The sequence below is a fragment of the Rhipicephalus microplus genome, chromosome 1 (genome assembly GCF_043290135.1).
Source record: "Rhipicephalus microplus isolate Deutch F79 chromosome 1, USDA_Rmic, whole genome shotgun sequence".
In the NCBI taxonomy this organism is placed as follows: domain Eukaryota; kingdom Metazoa; phylum Arthropoda; class Arachnida; order Ixodida; family Ixodidae; genus Rhipicephalus; species Rhipicephalus microplus.
In genome coordinates, this window is record NC_134700.1 from 192,409,577 (window position 1) to 192,430,163 (window position 20,587).

The 20,587-nt window shown below is 44.7% G+C and overlaps 3 protein-coding genes across 6 annotated transcripts in view; 1 reads left to right on the forward strand and 2 right to left on the reverse strand.

Annotated features, from left to right (window-relative positions):
• The window catches only part of LOC119178401 (uncharacterized), a 144,116-nt gene that overhangs the window by 16,123 nt on the left and 107,406 nt on the right, over positions 1–20,587 (forward strand). The gene's annotated exons all lie outside the window — the stretch shown is intronic.
• The window catches only part of LOC119178524 (putative chitinase 10), a 92,184-nt gene that overhangs the window by 10,828 nt on the left and 60,769 nt on the right, over positions 1–20,587 (reverse strand). Inside the window, exons 18-19 of the mRNA XM_075872709.1 lie at positions 4,675–4,855; positions 3,100–3,170 (exon numbers count right to left, since the gene is read on the reverse strand). Coding sequence (XP_075728824.1) covers positions 3,100–3,170; positions 4,675–4,855 — 252 coding nt within the window. The remainder of the gene's footprint in view (positions 1–3,099; positions 3,171–4,674; positions 4,856–20,587) is intronic.
• On the reverse strand, positions 6,127–20,418 carry LOC142803691 (endochitinase-like). Its single transcript, XM_075889288.1, has 8 exons — positions 20,018–20,418; positions 17,251–17,472; positions 16,030–16,292; positions 15,205–15,308; positions 13,801–13,924; positions 10,551–10,742; positions 9,878–10,000; positions 6,127–6,482 (listed from the first exon to the last, which is right to left on the reverse strand). Exons 1-8 carry the CDS (start codon positions 20,160–20,162, stop codon positions 6,276–6,278), a joined length of 1,380 nt encoding a protein of 459 aa, XP_075745403.1. The 5' UTR covers positions 20,163–20,418; the 3' UTR covers positions 6,127–6,275.

Below are 20,587 nucleotides of genomic sequence, written 5' to 3' on the forward strand. Positions count from 1 at the left end.
TTGATTTCTGCTTGAGATGTGCCCTGGAAGTTTTGAGCTTCTTGCCGTTCTTAACGTAACTTTGAAATTTGTTACTTTTGCTGAAACAATGCCCACTAAACGCTCAGCTACCTCTGTGAAGACAAGTTTCACTATCTTGTTAGAATGATTCCTGTAGACGGAGATCAGCCATGTTTTTTTTTATTTAATGCGTTTAAAGAGAGGTTGGAGATCATACATGGCTGCTTCTACTTTTTTTCTCTTACGTAATTCGCTGATTAAAGTATTCTAGTCACTACACATGTTGTCACACGATTATGCCACATCTTTTGAAAACTCGGCCAGATTTCGACAAGTTTCGTGGCACAAAGGGCAACGAAGGTGCTGCTATAGCGTGCTTGAAGTCGTTTGGCATCTGCAACCGCTAGTGCTTGGAGTGCACATGCATGTGGGGGCCCGACGAGCGCTTTCTATCTTCTATTTCGCCTTGTTTACCACTTCACTCCCTCTCCCCTATACACGGTAGAAAACCACGAATATGTGATGAACCTGCCTGCTTGCACTTCGTTCCGCCTTTTCTCATTTAAGTTGACCAATCATGCAATTTTCTTTCTTGCGCAAGTAATGCGGAACTTTTTTGAGCTACTCAACTTGACGAATCATTAATAAGTGTTGTGTTCCGTGGGTTACTACCACTGCTAATAATAAATGAATAAAAAACTTACGTAAGTTGTAAAAATAAATAGCTCGTGGCCTACATGCGAGTGATTTCCTAGTATCCCCCCAATATATGAAAAGGGGCTTTATTTGGAATAAAACACTTATTACTTGCAATTTTCGCGTTCATTACACTGATGTGTAGCTTAGCACCGAGGTGTTTTACCTTTTAGACACATGTTTGCTCAATTGTTTGGTGTGTTCAGGCGTTTAGCTATATACACAGAATTACTTTGAACCTTATGTCGGTGGGGTGTTATTTGCTCTTGTGCAAACTTTATAATTTGCTTAGAAACTACACAGTCACACACAATATTTATTCGTTTGTCATTTGCACACTACACAACTTCCCGTCATTGGCTGATACAAAGTTTTGTCACAATCTTTGTTATGGTTGTTTTGCACTTTATACCATATTCTTGCTGCTTGAATAGTTCTTGCGATTGTTTTTCTTTGGAATCATTTTTTTTTTGCGTCAGGTAACTGCATCATCAGCTTCACTTTAAAATCTACTTTCGGTCAGAACGTAGCTACCACCATATCTCAAGCAGACGTCGTCGTCGTTGTTGTCGTCGTCATCATTATCGTCATCATCATCATCATCGTCATCATCATCATCATCATCATCCTTCTCATCATTTTCAACCTGTTGATGTCCATGTAGGACCAAGACCTCTCCATAAGGATCACCAGTTTCTTCTATTCTGTGTGAGGTGATTTCATTTTATCGCGACAAACGTCTTCATTTTGTCATTCTACCTAACCCTGTCTTTTTCGACTGCGTTCACAGTCCCTTGGTAACCATTTTGAAGCAATTGCTGTCCTTCGGTTGTCTATTTTAAGCACTACGTGGCCAGCCCAGGTCTGTTCATGCCAACTAGAAGATCTGCTACTTTTGTATGTTCCCGGATTCATTGTGCCGTCATTGGATCTCTCAATGTTACCATCATTTTTTTTTCGTTCCACTGCGCGCGCGCGGTCCTCATCTTTTTTCTCTAATTGCTTTCTTATCCTCCATTTTCAGGCCAGTAGTTATAACCAGCAGTATTCAGTATGCATTGATTTTTGCACTTGTTGCTTTAGTGACAATGACAGATTTCCTGACACCGTTTGGGAGTTTCTGCCCGAACGCGCTCCTGCCCATTTTTATCCCACGATAAACTTCCACTTCGCAATCAGGCTCACCTGTTAATGCAGTAGTTGTAGGTATACATATTCACGTATAATCTCCAACGTAAGGTTTGCGATTGGCAACTCTTTTTTTCACGCCAGGGTATTCAACGTTATTTTTCCTTCATAATATTCATTTCTAGGCCTACTCTGATACTTTCTTGGTTTGACGCGTCAATAATTTTTTTTTATTCATTTCCATCGTCGGTGAAGTGTACTATGCTATCTGCAAATTGTCGGTTGCCGAGACATTCTCGTCAAGTCTGACGGCCACTTCTTTTGAATATAAGTGTTTATATGCTTCCTCTGGACATCCAGCGAATAACATTGGGGCTTTTATATCCCCTAGTTTGTCATGGCGACTTTTTGTCAGTTGAATTGTATCCCCTTTTTTGACATGGTGAATTTTTTGGGAGTTGGTTTTACCGGTGGTTCTTTTAGCAGAAATGGGTTATCGTTAGAACGTCTGTTTTCTTATCCGTCTTATCTCTAGAAAGCCTGGGCATACACTCGCCATTGTTTATTGAGTCTACTCTGGGCGTGCCAGTATTTTCCCCAAAACCTGACAAGCACAGAAACAATAGAGGTACAGCATGGGCAAAACGCGAGAGCGAAAGCAAGATATATGCAAGGTCTGTACGGTGGCACGCATTGTTCTCAAAATGAACGAGAATTGTTTGCTGAGTGGGTTAGTTTGTTTTCTTTGATTTTGTATTTATTACACTCCTCCATAATAATGATATGTCGATTAACGGCATGTACTACTTGAGGTTTTTCCAGTACTACTGACCAAATTTAGGGATCACTTGATCTCAAGAACGCCATATCGTTGTCCGCTCGCGTTACTGCTATCGATATTCACTGGGCTGTATTTACAAAAACACTTCCTGTCACATTAAGCACCTTGGGATCGCGTGCCGATATCTTTCGGTGTTATTTACTTGGATTCGTTGCAAGTATAGAAATGCACATGAGCATGTTAAAAAAAATGCAGTTGAGTGCTTACGGCATTGTTGTATTGGGAAATCGGTATTAAAAATGGGAAGTAGTAGTGAATATTATAATTCAAAATATCTTAAACTTGACAACACGTGGCCTTGATTATAAACAATGTTTTGTGAGCATACGAAAAGAAACACTCCGGCCATCGGTTTCGTCCTTGAGTTAGTGACAAATACAAGTAATAATTAAGGTAGCTCATCTCGTGGTAGCTAAAAGGCCTCATTCATTTACCTGTACGGACTGTCTGGAGCACGTAGCTCAGCAGGAAGCCGCAGAAGAGGACTTGAAACATGGTCGTACTCCTGAAAACGCAAGTCAACGTAAGTTAGATTGAACTGGTACGTTTGTGAGTATGAAGACCATTTACGTATTCAATAGCAAGTTGTTGGTTTCAATTGGTTTCAATGTCGTGCCCAGGTGAATCCAAACACAAATGTCTGGGATTTCATGCGTGAAAACCATGATATGATTATGGAGTCCACCGCACTGGAGGACTTTGGAATTTTCTCACCCCAGGTGTCCTTCAAACAGAATATAGATGAAAAAAATATTTTTCGAGTTTTGTTAACGTACAGTTTCGCATCTCGAAAACACCATTCTTACTGCGAGATGACGCTTGGTAAGCGAGAAAACACGCGAAAAGAAAATGCGCATGGAGATGCTCCCTTTAAATTCCCGCGCCAAAAACCACGATGTCATTGAATTTAAGAGCATCTACCAAGTCGTACGCAGCTTCTGATCGACAAAAAATGAAGTGGATAGGCATCTGTGTGTGCAGTAGACCTAGCGTATGATGTTTCGGAAAATTTCTTCGAATCAATGTCACGAAAATACGGACGATACATTTTGAAATTTTTGACGTCACGCGAAGGAATTTTGGCACCAAGTTTAAAAATGAAACTTCAACCTTGCTTTGCTCCGCTAATAATAAACTTATAATAGAGAAACTTATGACATTAGAGTTTTCAGAGTGTAGTTTGTGCCCCGCCGCGGTGGTCTAGTGGCTATGGTACTCGGCTGCTGACCCGCAGGTTGCGGGATCGAATCCCGGCGGCGGCGGCTGCATTTCCGATGGAGGCGGAAATGTTGTAGGCCCGTGTGCTCAGATTTGGGCGCACGTTAAAGAACCCCAGATGGTCAAAACTTCCGGAGCCCTCCACTACGGCGTCTCTCATAATCATATGGTGGTTTTGGGACGTTAAACCCCACAAATCACATCATCAGAGTGTAGTTTGTCAATCTAAAATAAGTGAATGTTGCTCTCTCTTATTCCTTTAAAGGGCACCAACATCGCACGAGCCACTAGCGTTTCACCTTCATCGAAATGAGACGGCTGCGAGCGAACTCATGTGGAAAAAAATTGGAAAGAAAAGATAACGTAGTTACCCTACCTGCTGCGAAATGTTTTTCTTAAATTGCTGCTGGCGTTAACCACAGTAAAAACTGATCTCAATTCTGTTAAGAGTACACAAACATTCCAGAAAACACCACTGGGAAAGTTGTGAAATGAACACAAAACGAAATGCAGTCCTGGGCAGATTGTTGAGCAACGCTCATTAGACGTGACAAGCACCGGCGTGCAATAGGCTCAGGCTTACAGGTAAGCAGCTTTGCACTACGTCGTTCCTTATTTGATTTTACGCTTTACACGCTCATGGCGAAGCTGTCAACGGGCGAAGGTAACTAGCCAAACCCACACGCGCTCGCGCCGGGAGGTACACTCTTTTGTAAAGCCCGCGCGCGCGTTCTCACGGACATGACATGCAGGAAAAACAAGGCGTGCACACGACGATGCGTCCTACTCACCGTGAAAGCCGCTTCTGACGCGTCAGATCGTCCAGCGACCTTCGTTTAGTGGTTGTTGCAAAAGGGGTGCGCGTCCTCGACGGTGTTGCACGAGTGGTGCGAAAGAAGCGGCAAAGGGGCGTAACCGAAAAAAAAAAAAAGCCAGCAGGCGAGAAGGATTTCCTCCAGACAGCAGCGAGCGCTCAAAACAGGCGCGCGCCCGAGAGATAGGTGCATGAGGTGCGGCAGGATCGGCCAACAAAGGGACACTCTGCAGGCGCCGCGCCGTGGGCAAGAACGATAGAAGTTCCCTTTTAAGAGAACCGGACACTCCGCGCAGTGAGACGCGTCTCCATATCTTTTCGTCATGTCGTGTCGTCTCCGGCGTGCCCCAGGGAGCTCACACGTGCCTACCTTTGCAGAGGGCACGCCATCTCTCGAGCCATCACTAGTCCGCTTGCGGTTGCTGGGGAGAAAGGAGCTGCCGTGCTTTCCCCAAGGTTACACGAGATCGAGAACGATGGAGCGACGCGATTAATGTTTTGTGTGTGTGTTGATTTCTGTTTGCTTTGGGAAAAAAGTGCGCATTCCATGGAATTCCGTCTGCGTGCACACACGTAATTACCGACCGCATAGCGATATACCAGTGGGCTACAGGCAAGCCGGGAAAGAGGTGGTGTTGGTAGTGCTAGTTTTTTTTTTTTTTTTTTTGGGGGGGGGGGCAGGCGTGTTTGGCCGTCATTGTGGGTGCCCTCCTGTATGTTAGCGTATGAGCTTGTGCAGGCCTGTTTGTTTGTTTCGATGTGTGTTTCTTGGATCTTGGAAAGCTCCGGACTTGCTTTGATGTTACTGAGCTTTCGTACACCGGAGCGAAAACAGTGATGTTCTGCCTTTGGCGCTAGCATGTCCGCGTTGATCAGGCATAAATGGCTAATAATAGAATGCGCACGCACGCACGCACGCACGCACACACACACACACACACACACACACACACACACACACACGCACGCACACGCACACACACACACACACACACACACACACGCACGCACACGCACACACACACACACACACACACACACACGCACGCACGCACGCACGCACACGCACGCACAAACACATGCACGCACGCACGCACAAACACACACACGCACACATACACACACGCACAAACACACACACACACGCACGCACACACACACACACACACACGCACACACACACACACACGCGCGCGCGCGCGCGCGCGCAAATCGCTATACATTGAATTGGTCTATGATTTTGGAGACTTGATGAGGTCTGGAACAACGATGACGACAAAAGATTACATAGATACGAGGAAATATACCAAGACAATGGTGGCCACAAAAAGCTTTCACCAGAAGCCGCGATATTCACCTTGGGCCACGGTGATTAGAGAGTAACCAACAAAAATAGAAATACGTAGCATGCGAATGTAAACAAAGGGTCTTTGTGTTTTTATCAATCTCTGTTTATTGTCGAGATGTTGTCTGCAATACCTGAATTTGTAGGTCAGCTTGGGAACGTATTGGTTTATGTCAACAGACTTCAAGAGTGGTCTCGGAGAAGTCATCTGTGGAAGTAAATTTTGTTATCTATTAAAATAGAACGTTTCGACTCGTAGCATTAAGTTGTGGTTGCTCACTGCCAGTTTGATTTTTGAGCTCCAAAAGTGCCTTCTGTCCGACCTTGTTGAATATAACCTTCATCAACGGGTTTTTGGGACCACAGAGCCCCCGGAAGTCATCCAAGTCGTTGTTGAACACCATGACGCCACGATAGCCTTCTCTTAAGATGAAATCCATCTGCAATGATATGAAACAAGCAAATACGCAAACAAATAAGACATTTTAGACGCGAAGCATCTTATGCCGGGGGTTTGTCCATCCCTCCTTCCCGCGGTGTCCTCACCCCAACTGAGCATGCGCATCCCCCTTCCACATATCTTTCTCTCCTCTCTCACGCTCCCCTCTCTCTCCCGAGTCGGCGGCAAAGACAACAATACGCTTCCTCGTACACACAATCACTTCGTAGCCATTGATCGTCGGTCCTGCGGCGTTCCACCTTTCCGTGAGACAGAAAAGGTCTGCTTTGGTTAGCACGGGATGACGTTCGATATCTCTGGCGTGTGCGTTGAGGGACCAGTCGTTTAGCAATGGTCAGTCATGATCACCGGCATCAAGCAGTCACCGGCAGCGTGAGTCAGGTAGAGGTTTTGAATTTTCGTGCACCTGCTTAAGGCGACGTAGACGAGCTTCTGTGGGTGCCATTCAACATCTCGTCGCTGCTTCGCATGGACCATTACGCGCGTAATGGCTTCCCTTGAGCAGGAGACGGCGTAATTTTTTGAAGACGATGGTCTTATCTTGGGGACCTTCGACAGAAAAATTTTGGTCTGTCTGTCTGCCTGTCTGTACATTCGTCTGTTTGTTTGCCCTAACAATACCTTAAACGGCATCAAATGGCTAACCTTATTAGCAGCGCCCGCCAATATTGCTCAAGGTCTAGCGTTCATAGTTGTGCGATTTGTCAATTAAAAAGCAGTTATTGTGCATATCTGAGGCGCCATAACAACACTTTGAAGTTTTGTATGTCTGCCTTTATACTAGAAGAGGCACACACAAGTAACTCTAAGGAATGTAGCGTTTATCGCGCTGCGCTGACAGTGCAGCGCGATGCTCGAAAAGGTGTTTCCAACGCTTTGCTACGACGTCATGGTGGTGGCACCTGCCCGTCGCTTTGCGTTCTACACCTTATCACCTCCGAGACTTTCGCGCATCTTTCTCCACGGGCTGCACGCCTTCGTTTTCGAAGATAACTGATATATGGCGCTCGTGTCTAACGTGCCTCGATGCGCTCATTCGCCTCTGCTACACGCTCGAGGCACTCTAACGCAGTGCCTCCAGAGTACAATTCAGCGATTTTCTTGCGCAGAACATCAAATAAACGTTTTGTTCACTCTCTCCAGACGCAAGACTATCGTCTTTCGACTACATTTGCGGTGTAACATGAAGATTTGGAACCAATTTTTTCTCTTGTATACATCATGGTTATCGTGGTTAGACTAGTTCTGACAGTTGTGGGGTCTCGGTGTGAAGAGCTCCACGCTCTTGGAGTGAACGAACACAGCTGACGCGGTCTGAACGAACCAAAACAACACACATTTATTTGACTGCTTTTAGAACGACTATATCGCCAGCCGAATTAATATACATCAATTGTGATCAAAATGCTAAAACAACCTTACACAATATTACCATAGACTCAAGCATAACATACACAAGGCGGTGAATGCTTGACTCACCACGAGGGCCCAGAAGCAACGACCCGTGGTGCCGTCCTCACGAGCCTACCGCGAAAGAAAAGCATTGGCACCAACCGCCTAACGCCAAAAAGAACCACTTTCTCTCATCTGCCACCACTCAGGCTTGCCACCAAGCGTAATCGCCGGCGCTACCATTCTAACCATGATGATGATGGTGGTGATAAACGCTCGAGATCACAGCGCCACCTACCGCTCGATAGTTGTGAACTTAAAATGTGGCCACTGTGCGAAACACGCGTGCGATGAGGCGCAAACGACTTTGCAGAGGGGGTTAGCACCCCCACACAGTGTTTACTGGTCGATCTTAGCAAACGTAAATAATTGTAGCTTTGGAGAAACTATACCGAAAGATGCTACTTCAGACAGAGTGTCAAACACTGAGTTTAATTCACAAGCTTTCTTGAATGACTGAACGAAAGAAGGAAAGAAAGAGAGAGAGAAAGAATTAATGAGTTCTACGAATCTGTGTTTGATCATATATGTGCATAAAATCCCTCCTCCCCCCTCACCATATTCACCCCCACCCTCTGCAAGCTGTTTGCGCCTAGCATGGACACTACGCAGTGCTTTCTGGATCGAATATACTGCAAGATTTCTGCCTCTCAGCTGGTTTTACGCTGCATCCGGGATCAGTTTATTTTTTGACTAAGCGACAACGTAATGCAATGACATCATCATGGGACCTCATTTCGATGTTATGACAAAGTAAACGTTTTTGGCTATCTGTGATGGCGTTTCTGGGCATCTGTCGTGTTGACGCCTATGCCAAGGGACGCCGGTGGTCGATTTTCATGTTTTGTGAAGCATGAAAGGCTTTCACATTAAAGAAAACTGAAAAGGTGTGCTCATACGGGCATAGGAAAATGTCACACAAACGTGCGCAATGGCATAGTTTATTTTTAGTTTTGAGAATTGCAATGAAAATAGTGACAGTGGTTAGTATATGGGGAAAACGACAATCTTTTTAGCCACGATGTTTTCCGTGTTAGCTTCTTTTGTTGAGCTGCAGTAGTTGCTGGTACTGGGAGACGAGAAAAAGAATATTTTTCACTTTTCCGTGGTTGCAATAATATTAATTGTGGCGCTTTTCTTCCTTCTGCTCCTGTTTAATCGTTGCACCTCAAAACTCGCCTCTGTTTGAGGTGGGGTCGTCCTCCATACATTAGACTTTTTGGTGATTTCCGTTACCCTGAAGTATCTCTACGCAGTTGTTAAGAAAACCCACCTCGTGCTGAGATCGAAAAGCAGTAGGCACACATTCACGAGAGACACCCTATAGCTGTTCAACCATCTATAGTTTGTTTTGTTTGGTGAAAGGAAGCACCTCGTAAGCAGCCGCTAAATCACGGAGGCTGTTTTTTTTTCTATCTGGAGGTGCTGGAAACTTGGCATTGCTGCCTTGTTTTGCTAGCGACGAACAAAACAGATAGAATCTACTGAATTCTCACACCACCCAACGTATCGTATTGCTATCATTTTCAGTTATTGACAGTGGAGCTATTATGTAGTAAATTTTCAAACATATTTCGGCGGGTATTTTAAACAAAGTAATGAAATTCTGCGTGCGGCTGTTACATGGATGCCATCATTATACTTGTACAAACATTAACACCAAAAATCAAGCAGACATAAGATTTCGATCTACACACTACAAGAAACAGGCAAAATTTCCTGAGATTAGCCATTAGGAATAAACCCTCAGAATTTACTTTATAACATCGCGAGGTAACATGAAATTGTCTGAATAATTGAAGTGGCCCGCAAATCATGCAAGGATATGATTCAACTCAATGTGGCTTCTACACTCCAGGCGTTTTGTTTTTTCGTAGAATAGAACGAATGTTGTTCGTTGTCTTGTATACTAATTACACCTACCTTGTGACTTACGCTTTCCTCATCTTCATAGCCAATCCATTGATCATCCTTGTAGGCGTAAGGACACTTGGCTACGTCATCGAATTCACGCGTCCAGCCACCCTTCTTGAGGTCCATGCATATCTGCGGACGAAACCATAGAAAGAAAGTGGACCAGAACAAAGACGCGTTTTCCTACTTGACAGTTGTGTCAGCACAAAGCATTCAGACGACTTGAGCAACTGCTCAAATTTCGGCAGGACCGCTCCAGCTGCACTGTAGAAGCACCGCAACTTACACTTTCGAGAACAGAATGACTTTGAAATTCGAATTTGGACAATCACCCCAAAGCTTCTATACATACATACATACATACATACATACATACATACATACATACATACATACATACATACATACATACATACATACATACATACATACATACATACATACATACATACATACATACATACATACATACATACATACATACATACATACATACATACATACGTACATACATACATACATACATACGTGCATTCATACATCAAACGTGGGTTGGACCGCACCTGAGTGAAGGCAGGGACTTCGCGCCTTGTGTATATGCAGCGGCATAGTTTTGTTCGCTAGCCCCCCGCCCCCCCCCCCCCTCAAAAAAAAAAAGAACAGGACGCATGGTTCACACTACCTCGTAGTAAGCCTTGAGTTCAGTGGAGTTAACGTAGGGACCCGCTTCGGCTTGTTCGTTGAACTTTATGCGCGCCTTGACTCCGTGATCTCTGCTGTCCAAAAGCACGTACGAGCGACCGTAGAAGGCGATGCCCAGCATCAACTTTCGCTTCGGAGCTCCCCTGCGGACGAGCCGTTTCATTCCCTGCGCCTGCAAAGGTCGACACAATGCGCGCTATTAAGTTTCATCTAAAGGGATCTATGACGGCACGACGTTAAGAATATCAAAGCGTTGAATTGCACAAGTGCAGAAAAAAATCTATAATGCAAACAGTCACCTTCAGAGCAGATAAAATCGCGGTAGCGAACCTTCACATTTATAGCAACCATGTCTCATTAACGCACTATAAGTGAGCAACTTCGTGAACTACTGTATGCGTGAATTCTAACGCACTATAAATGAGCAACTTAGTGTTTTACTGTTTACGTGCATTCTAAATACACATTCGTTACATCGTCATAAGCGAACAAAAAAAGGGCGATTAAAAAAAAACATTGCTATGAAATGTACACGTGGGAACAGCTACGTAATTTTTCTGTGAATGTCTTCGTCACTACATACATATACATTTTACAGTTTGTGCTACAATTTGAAAGTTCACAATTTAATGCATATAGGTATATATTCTCGGAGTGTCTGTATGATATGTTTGTTTTCATGAAGAGTTTTCATGTATGATGTCTACCTGTAATGCTTTATTTGCAGTGGCAATTATGTGCATGCATGATTTGATTTTTCTGGTTGCTCTATTGTCTGTATACTCGCATCGCATGCAAACATGTACACGCATGCCGAATGCGCATGGGAGCAGAAGCCTCTGTCAGGCAATACGGCCTTTAGCTCTTACTCCTCTTTCTGTATCAGAAAGAAATAAAATAAACTTCAAACTTCAAACTTCAAAAAGTTTCTGACGTAGCTAAAGATGTATGGCAAGATGCACATTATCGCATATGTTTCTGGGCTTCTAGTAGTTCGCAAGGAGTAAAGAGAAAACATGCCGCTGTAGATTAGTGGCTGTGATATTGCGTTGGTGAGCTTCAGAAAACCAGCCTTATCCTAGGTGGGGCGGATGGTTTTCGATAAAGAAGAAACGGCATGTTTTGTCGCTTCGAGTTATCTGCGCTGTTTATTCAATACGTCTGGGATTCAAGAAATAACAAAAAAATAGCATTCTTGTTAGTCTAAACGTAACTTCAATCATGTGAATCATTGTGTGGTTGCAATACAACAACACAACAAATAATAATAATAATAATAATAATAATATAATAGTATTACGGGTTTATCATCCCAAAACCACCATATGATTATGAGAGACGACATAGTGGAGGACTCCGGAAATTTAGATAACCCGACGTTTTTAACAAGGACCGAAATCTGAACTCATGGGCCTACAGCATGTTCGCCTCCATCGAAAATGCATCAATCGTAGCCGGGATTTGATTCTGAGACCTTCGTGTTAGCCATCGAGCGCCATAGACCACCGCGGCAGGGTGTGCTTCCGATTTAGCGTTAAAAAAAGCGCAAACAGAAATTCGTACACGTCAGTTTGTTAAGCCATAGCTACCGTTATAAATAGTTATCAGATTTCCCAGATCATCATTAAAACAAAAAAATAATAACAAATAATAAATAAACACGTAAATTATTCAATGCAATGGGCGGAGCAAAAACATCTATTTTTTAAGTTACGTACAAGGAATGCGAGAAGCGCTTTTTAAGGAGCCACCCCGTACAAACACCAGGTGGGCACCCCTTTACGGGAGCCCATTGGCGCAGGCAGCGGCCCGGGTACGCTTAGCCAAGGCTCGTTGAGCCATCAGGTCAGATGAGCCGAGCAGCGCTGGATCCCATTGCTCTGGAATGTGCTGGGTACAGGGGTGAGGTTGGGGGTTTTAAAGACGATAGCCTTTCTTGGGGACCTTCGACGCAAAAATTTTGGTCTGTCTGCACGTTCGTCTGTATGTCTGCCCTTAACGGTACCCTAAAAGGCACCGAAGTGACCAAACAATACTCCGAACGGCCGACTTCATCCGGAGCTCCCACCAATATTGCTCAAGGTTCAGCGTTCATACATGTGCGATTTTCAATTAGAAAGCAATTATTGCGCATATCTGAGGCACCATAACAGCACGTCAATATTATGCATGTGCATTTTTTACAAAAAATGCATGCATAAAATTCTAAGGACCATAGCGTTTATCACGCTGCGCTGACCATGCAACGCTCGCACGAAAAGACAGGTGTTTCTAACGCTTTGCTAAGACGGCACGGTGGTGGCACCTACCCGTCGCATCGCTTTCTTTTCCTTGTCACCTCTGAGACGGGCGCGCACGTCGCCCGCTTTGCTTTCCAGGATTACTCCCAGATAGCACTCATGTCTCACGTGTGACGCGACTTGATGCGTTCGTCCGCCTCCGCTGCATGCTCGAGGCACTCTAACGCAGTGCCTGCAGAATACTATTCACCAATTTTCTTGCGCATAACATCAAAAAACGTTTTATTCACTCTCTCGAGACGCAAGAGTATCGTCTTTCGACAACATTTGCAGTATAACATGCAGATACGGGGTGTTACGACCGGCCCTAGGGAACCAAGCAAGAGGAGTTGCGGGCAGAACCGGTTCTTGGCCGACTGTGTCGTCGACCCCCACCTCCCCATTCAGGCTCCCCCCTCTCGCCGGGAGAATTCCGGAATCTGCTGTGCGTTCGTGACCATGTTTGGGCATTTTTTAGGGCGCCGTGACCATATATGGACGTCGTGTTAGGTTGTGCCACTCCATGTGTTTTGAGGTGTGTTTCCCCCTCCCTCGTGGCCGAGGTGCCGGGGCCACCGTATTGGCTGACGATGCGGACAATGCGCCCAGTGTTGGCAACGCGGCGCTATAAAATGCCGAAGACGTTTTGTATCCCTCTCTCTCTTCTCTCTTTGGATCAGTTGATCACTTCTCCACATGTAAATAAATCTCTGTCGTTCGTTCGGGCGCTTCTTCTCGCTGAATTGTTGGACGATCAATCCTGCGACGGGGCCAGCTACCGAAAACGAGACCGGCAGGACCCGGAGTCCCAACAGGGGCCTGTTTGTTTGTGCAAAATGTCACAGGAATGTTCCTCGCAGTTCACTGTTTCAAAGCACGCGTGGTATGCCACATTCTCATGGTGTTCATCTGGGTGGATACGCGTTACGTTTCGCGCATTCGACTACTCACAATGGTAAGGTCCTGGAAGTATGGCGGGTCATTTCTTCTTTTGTACAGTATGCTGTGCACGTCGGTGAATCGGTTCCAGGTGCCCCGGAGGTCGTACGCAAGGACATTGAACCAGTCGACGTATCTGTAAAATAAGACAGATTTCGAGCGCTTACTACCACTAAACGCCTTTGTTCTTGCATATTTACTGGCAATCTGTCCCGAGGATATCGGTTGGGGAATGAATTTTTCTAGACTACTAGTCTTACCGAAAAATTAATAAAAAACAGGGTTTAAACAAATGGTTGCCCCGCGCGGAGAAACTTTTTTGTTTCAATCGCTGTGAAATGTCCGGTGGGGCTCTCAGTCCAGAGCTCTCACTGTCGCTCCTGCATCCTGTGCCCGCCGAATCAGCACCAACTGGCCACTCGGGCTTTCATCGCGCAGCATGACCTCGCAGTCTTGTAAGGTAGGAGTAGGAGAGGAGTTGGCAGTGCGCCTTCCAGCGTTCACGTAACGCTGGCATTCCAGCGTTACGTGAAATAACATCGGTACCGTTCCACAGCCAGGGCGTTTGTCAGGGTAAGAAGTGGGATTGAGAATGTGGAGGAAATAAGGGTTCGGAAGTGTGTTCGCCTGCAGTTGATGCACCGCAGTAGCATCCTCTCGTGTGAGATTACTATGTTAAAACAGTTTGCTTGGGCGAGATGATTCATGTTTATGACAGAGTGTGCCTGCGCGAAAGGACGAAACACCTATAAGCGCTTTGTGTATCCTTCTCGATCATTGGGTGTTCCGTGATGTTGCGCTGCTGAAATCTGCAATACTTCTTTAATTCGGGAAGCTCATGAGATGTACGAATGAATTTTGCAGTCTTTTGAAATCTAGGATTGTAAAATAGCAATCCTGAAATGTTACCACACCTTTGTGATTGCGACGAGCCGACGCTGGTCCGTGTGAAAAACCTGCCAGGGTGCCCTGAGGGCGGCTGGGATATGGAGCCTCGCATGTATACAGAGGGCACCATTTTTGGGTGTTGTAGGCTGAACGGACGGCAATGTGGAGCTACGAAAGTCTATATATATGCGAATTTGCAAACACGCTGATGCTGCGAACAGGTTGAGCGAAGAAGGTTTCGAGTAGAAACTCAGCGCTGTGTCCCATAAACCCCCAGTGACGAAAGGAAGAACAGCCGCTTGCACTATTTGCTACGCAAGACTGGCCCTGGTTTTTGTTTTGGTTCACCCTGCGTGAAGGACAGCAACAAACCGGATACAAAAAGATTACACGCATCCACCCTGCAGTCTAACATGTTTAAGTAGGTGCCAATTACACGCCGCATTTATTATCTTTTCTTGTGGCACTTTTTTTTTCGCAAATTGCTAGCACTGTTCATAATGACAAAGCCTGAAAACTTTTGCTCACCTCTCCATGTTAGCGATGTCGTAGCCACCATCGAGATAGTGTTCATCCAGTGGAACGGCTGCCGTCAAGTAGAGGGGGTACTTAGCGAAGGCTTCTTTCAGCTCCTGGAATATCAATGTATGCACGCGTTGTATAAAAACTTGCCCTTATAGCAACAAGAGTCACTGAGTACTTAACATCGCGAGAATGCTCGCATTATTGAAAGAAGCAGTATTCTCACCATGACCGTTTTAAGTTGGAATAGAACCATCGTTCGCATTGGACCAAGGTGGTTCCAATGTGTCATGTGCCCATGCAGCTGCTCTTTATCTTCTCCTCACCAATATTGACAACTGCACGTTTGCTTCCTTTCTTACTCATATGTATAACAAGTGCTACAGCTGCCATTTGAGTGAATTATCCCTCTAGATTGTGACATAGAAATGTTCTTTTCTAGGAAGCAAGCAAACTAGCTAATTAGGCTGTCATATCGCATTATAAGAGGGCTACTCCACGCGCATGTGACATCTAATATTGTATCGCATTTTTTTTACCTTTACGTATTCACTTGTCAGCACCTTTCCCTCACGCACTTGTGGTTGTGAATACGAAAATATTTGCTCACTATTCTGAAACCGAATTTTTTTCTCCTATCAAGGAACAAAATAGGAAAAAGTAGGAACTGCGTTGCTTCAGCGACTCCATAAAGACTCACTGACGACACACGCCAAACTCAGTTGATGCCAGTAACATCAGGACTGGAAACGATGGAAATAATTGCATCAAATACAAAATTTGCAGCGTGATGCGCAAGAAGAACATCTGGCCCATTAATAACGTAGGCACCTTGAGCAGGAGCACGAAGTTGCGCTTGTCCCACGGCTTTCCGCCACGTTTCTCGTATCCAGGATATTTCCATAAGATTTCGAGGCCATCGAATTCGTGGTCGCGCATCCAGCGGACGGCACTCTCGACAAAGGCAGCCCGGCTTTCAGGCCTGCTGACCATGTTGGAGAACACCTCACCTCCGTGATCCCAGCCTCCAACGGCGAGCATCGTCTTCAGATACAAGTGACGATTCTTGAGATCAGTGAAGGCCAGGTATTTCCCTGTGGCATAAGCGCGTTCAAAGCGAGGGCTTGATCATTGTATTACGAGTACTGTAATGAAAAAAGTGTCGGATGGAGCACTGTGTATAACAATATCCAGCACCTCCACCACGTATATGTTTTAGTTGGGCAGACACTCATTTGGCTCGAGGACCAGGCAGCGAACAAGCATAGTGCACCCAGACACAATGATGGTTATGAGACAAGGGGAAGATGAGGATGCATTGCCAAACGACGAGGAAGATGTGTTGAATCAAAGCCCCCATTGTTTTTTTTAAATAATTTATGGCATCTTTCTGACGCGAACAATGTATGCACACAGATACACCTCCAAAACTTTCAGATATGAGTTTTCATGGCGGTATGCGTCTACTTTAGGTGCACTTAAATAATGTTCTGGCTGATGACGATGAAAAATTACAGTTGCGCCGTTTGTAATGGGTTTTGAGCTTTGAACCACCCACTCGCTGAGCTATTCACGTTGTACGACGGCCGGTTGCTGTTTAACTTTTCTACCAAGCTACATTCGTTGACATGATTCCTAGCCAGCGTGACACATTATATAGGTGTTTTTTTTTCGTTTTTTTCTGGTGAACGACTCTCAATTACCGGCATGGTCTTGTGGTAGAATACTCGCCTACCACGTACACAGGGCCCGGGTGCAAATCACGCTCGATCCTTTTCCATTTTGTCTCATTTCGCGTGACAGTTGTTACGGATACAGCTGACGATGGCGGTGGCCACAGCGGATAACTATAGGACACCCAAGTCGTCTGTTGTTGCAATCACATAACATAACAGCGTCCGATGGGATTATATGTAAACGCACAGACCGTTCTATAGACGAAGACCCAAATCAGATCTTGTTGTAAGATTGTTCATAACGCTTTCCACTATTCTATGTGGTGCCATTGCGTTTCGCTATGTGAGGGTCATAAAACTTGCAAGTGATACTCACGTTCATCTTCTTCGTATTCTGGAATCATGCTCTTAATCTCGAAGGTCCCGTTGTCGATGCCAGCGAAGGCAAGGACGACGAATGTGCACATGTCCAGCGGCACATCTTCTATGCTGTAGTTGGCCGGACTTGGACGCTGACTGGACCAGCCGTAGTAGTAGCACACCACAGGAACCTCGAACTTGTTGCGAGGAATCGTGACTCCTTCAACGGCATCGCGACCTGTTGTCCCAAGCAAACAAATGTTAGAAAAGTTTGAAGGGGCATTGACCCGCAAATCGCGGGATCGAATCCTTCCTGCGGTGGCTCTATTTTCGATGGAGGCGAAAATGCAGTAGACCCGTGTGCTCAGATTTGGGTAGACGTTAAAGAACTCCAGGTGGTCTAAATTTTTGTAGCCCTTCATTACGGCATCTATCATAATCATACGGTGTTTTTAAGACGTTAAACCTCACATATTATTCAATCCATCAGTTTGAAGGGGCATCAGAAAGCCAAAATATTTTTGTCGTTAGCTAATCATGATTTCATAATACCTTTTGCCGCGAAAATACACTTGTAAACCGAGAAAACCAGTGAAAATAAAATGCCGATAGCAATGTGAATTCAGGTTTTCGCTCCAAATTACCGCGACGTCACATACTTTAATGGCGCGTGCGGAAAGACATGCAGTAGTCACCGATCAAAATTAAATAAATTGTTTTCTATAGAGGCCATACTCTTCAATTCGCAGTTGTAAATATTTTAACCTAGCCAATGTTGGCATAAACAAAAGAAAGAAAACAAAACAAAAGAAGAACAAAATGCCCGGAATCAGAGGTCGTCTACACCAACAGTCAGGATATGAAGTTTCAGCGCTTAGTTCAAAAGTTAAACTGGAAACAAAAGTTATGATGATGACAATAATAGCAGTAGATTTTTCAAAGAACAACATATAAGTCAAAACTGATTTGCTGCTTCTTTTAGCGTCAATTGAAGAAAGCGTTTTTGATTTATTCTTTCGTAGCTTTGCAACGTTGTACGAAGTTAAAATGAGGTCGCATGTGTGAAGCGTATCGACTAACTCTGTTGAGGATAATTATTTAGCAAAGCTTTGTGCGGTGGATACCGCACTTCAATTCAATTTTTCTGAGCAAATAAATAAACCACTCTAAATGCAGATCGAAAAACTAGAGGCTACTAGACATGATCAGCACAACAGAGCCACAAGTGTTCAAATTTTAAAACTTTCAACATATTTAGCAGTAGCGATGCACTCAAGTCTTTCTCAGAAGTGCCTGGAAGCCAAGTACACGTATGAACCGGTCCTCGTTCTTTCCACTGGAGGTAATGACCTCCATTACGGCGCAGACGATGGCGGTTGTTTTCTAGAGCAAGGTTTGTGTTCCGATGTCTCTTTCTAACGAGTTCAAATATTTGCCCAGGCGTATCATCGATTCGCTCATTAAATATGTTCACTATAGCTATGTGTCCGAAAAAGATAGTATTAGGGGTGGGGATTCGAAGCATTTTGCAAAGCTTTTATGTTCATGTATTAGCCAGTAGAGCTGTCAAAAGTCAATCGGCCATGCTTTGTGTACTTGTTCCAGTAGACGAATGGTTCAGCTGGTGAAAAATAACCGAGTGGATCGTCGAGCCGGCTTTCTCCGACTTGCATAGCCAAATTATCCACTCGGCGAATAAATGCCTGTATGAATATATTTTTTCAGACGTCACAACGGGATACTAGCCAAACAAAACAATAATAATTTGGCAAGGTCCTTTAGAAAGTCGTTTAGATTAAGGGACACTAAAGAGCAAAACGATTTTTCGCGTATTCGTAAGTACAAATGCTAAATCCCGAAAGCACCCCGCCGGCCGCGACACGAAGCTTGGTATGCGAGAAAACGCAGGAAAAAAAAAAAAGATGTGGGAGGTGGCGCCGCCTAGATTCCCGCACCCAAACACCGTGACATCATAAATTTTGAAACCTTCTAGTAGGTCTCACGTAGCTTCGAAATAATAAAAAGGGATTACAATGTCATTCACGGGTGCCATAGATCTAGCATATGAAGTTTCGGGTAACTTCATCAACCCAATGTCGCAAAAATACTGAAGATACTTTTTGAAAATTTTGCCGTAATGTGTGGAGTTTTAGCCGAGAAATTGAAAAATGTTACTTTAATATTGATTCTCTCGCTAATAATGAGCCTATGATAGCGAAACATATCAAATAGTTATCTCAGAGTGCAATTAGTCAATCTGAATCAAGTCATTTTTTTTCTGTTTCGTGTCACTTCAAGGATGTCAAAGGGGCGCAGTGGTGTATCACAGTGTACTTTCACATTGTGGTCACCATCAGAAGCAGTTAAGACGAGCTTGAACGCAAATATTGAGAATTACACGTATACTAAGCTTAGTTAAGTACGTCAATGTTAGTGAAGCGTACCTTCGCTTAAGAAAGGGACTGGAAATTGTTTGAAGAGCGATCAATTTTCCAGACGCGTCATGGACGATGCAACTTCAAACACGGGTGCTTTGAATCCTTTGTACTGGTGAACGTCTTTCGAACGTTATCCGATTGACACAAAACAACTGACATGATCTCGTTTTGCTTTAGGGTGTATGACTGCCTAAATCCTTTTTTTAAAGAGAAAGCTATCAAAATTGACCGCTTACGCTTTGGACACTGCAAGATATTCAAGATCCGCATTGACACTCCCATACCCGTTTTTGTAACTAGACATTCACTAATTAGTTTTCCGTGCACTTAATAAACATACATTACCATTGGTCACCGCTGACGCCTGTTGTTGAAGAGCGGCGAGCAGGAGAATCAGCCCAGCAACACCATGACGCCGGTTGTTTACTACGCTCTCGACATTGAGTAGGAAAGAGTCCAGGAATTCTCGCAATGCTTCTCGCATGTTCATAGACAGATAGATTACGTTTGTCCTTGTAGAACCGCGCAGCTACGAAGCTGTTACCCCTGCGCGTTCACGCTTATCAAAACAACGCGCACACGAGCAGTGAGAGCCAACTTGGAGATGCCCTGTACATTGAAGCGATAGCCGTACATTCCAGCGAATGGTTGCTTCTTTCTACGGCTCCTTTTTTCTGTTTTTGTCTCCGAGACATCGGCCGTGACTTCCCAGTTGCTGAACGAAGCCAGCTGACACGTGCGGCAGCAGCGGCGCTGGTGGCGATTACCCCGTCACAAGTTGCACAACCGGCTCTGAAGCGTAGGCAAGCTCCGTGTATAGCAGACGCTCGTGTGCCGTCGCGAGTCAAGCCAGGATGTTTTGCCCGCACGCAATACAACGTCACGGTGTTTCGAAAATACTCCGCCTCAGGCGGC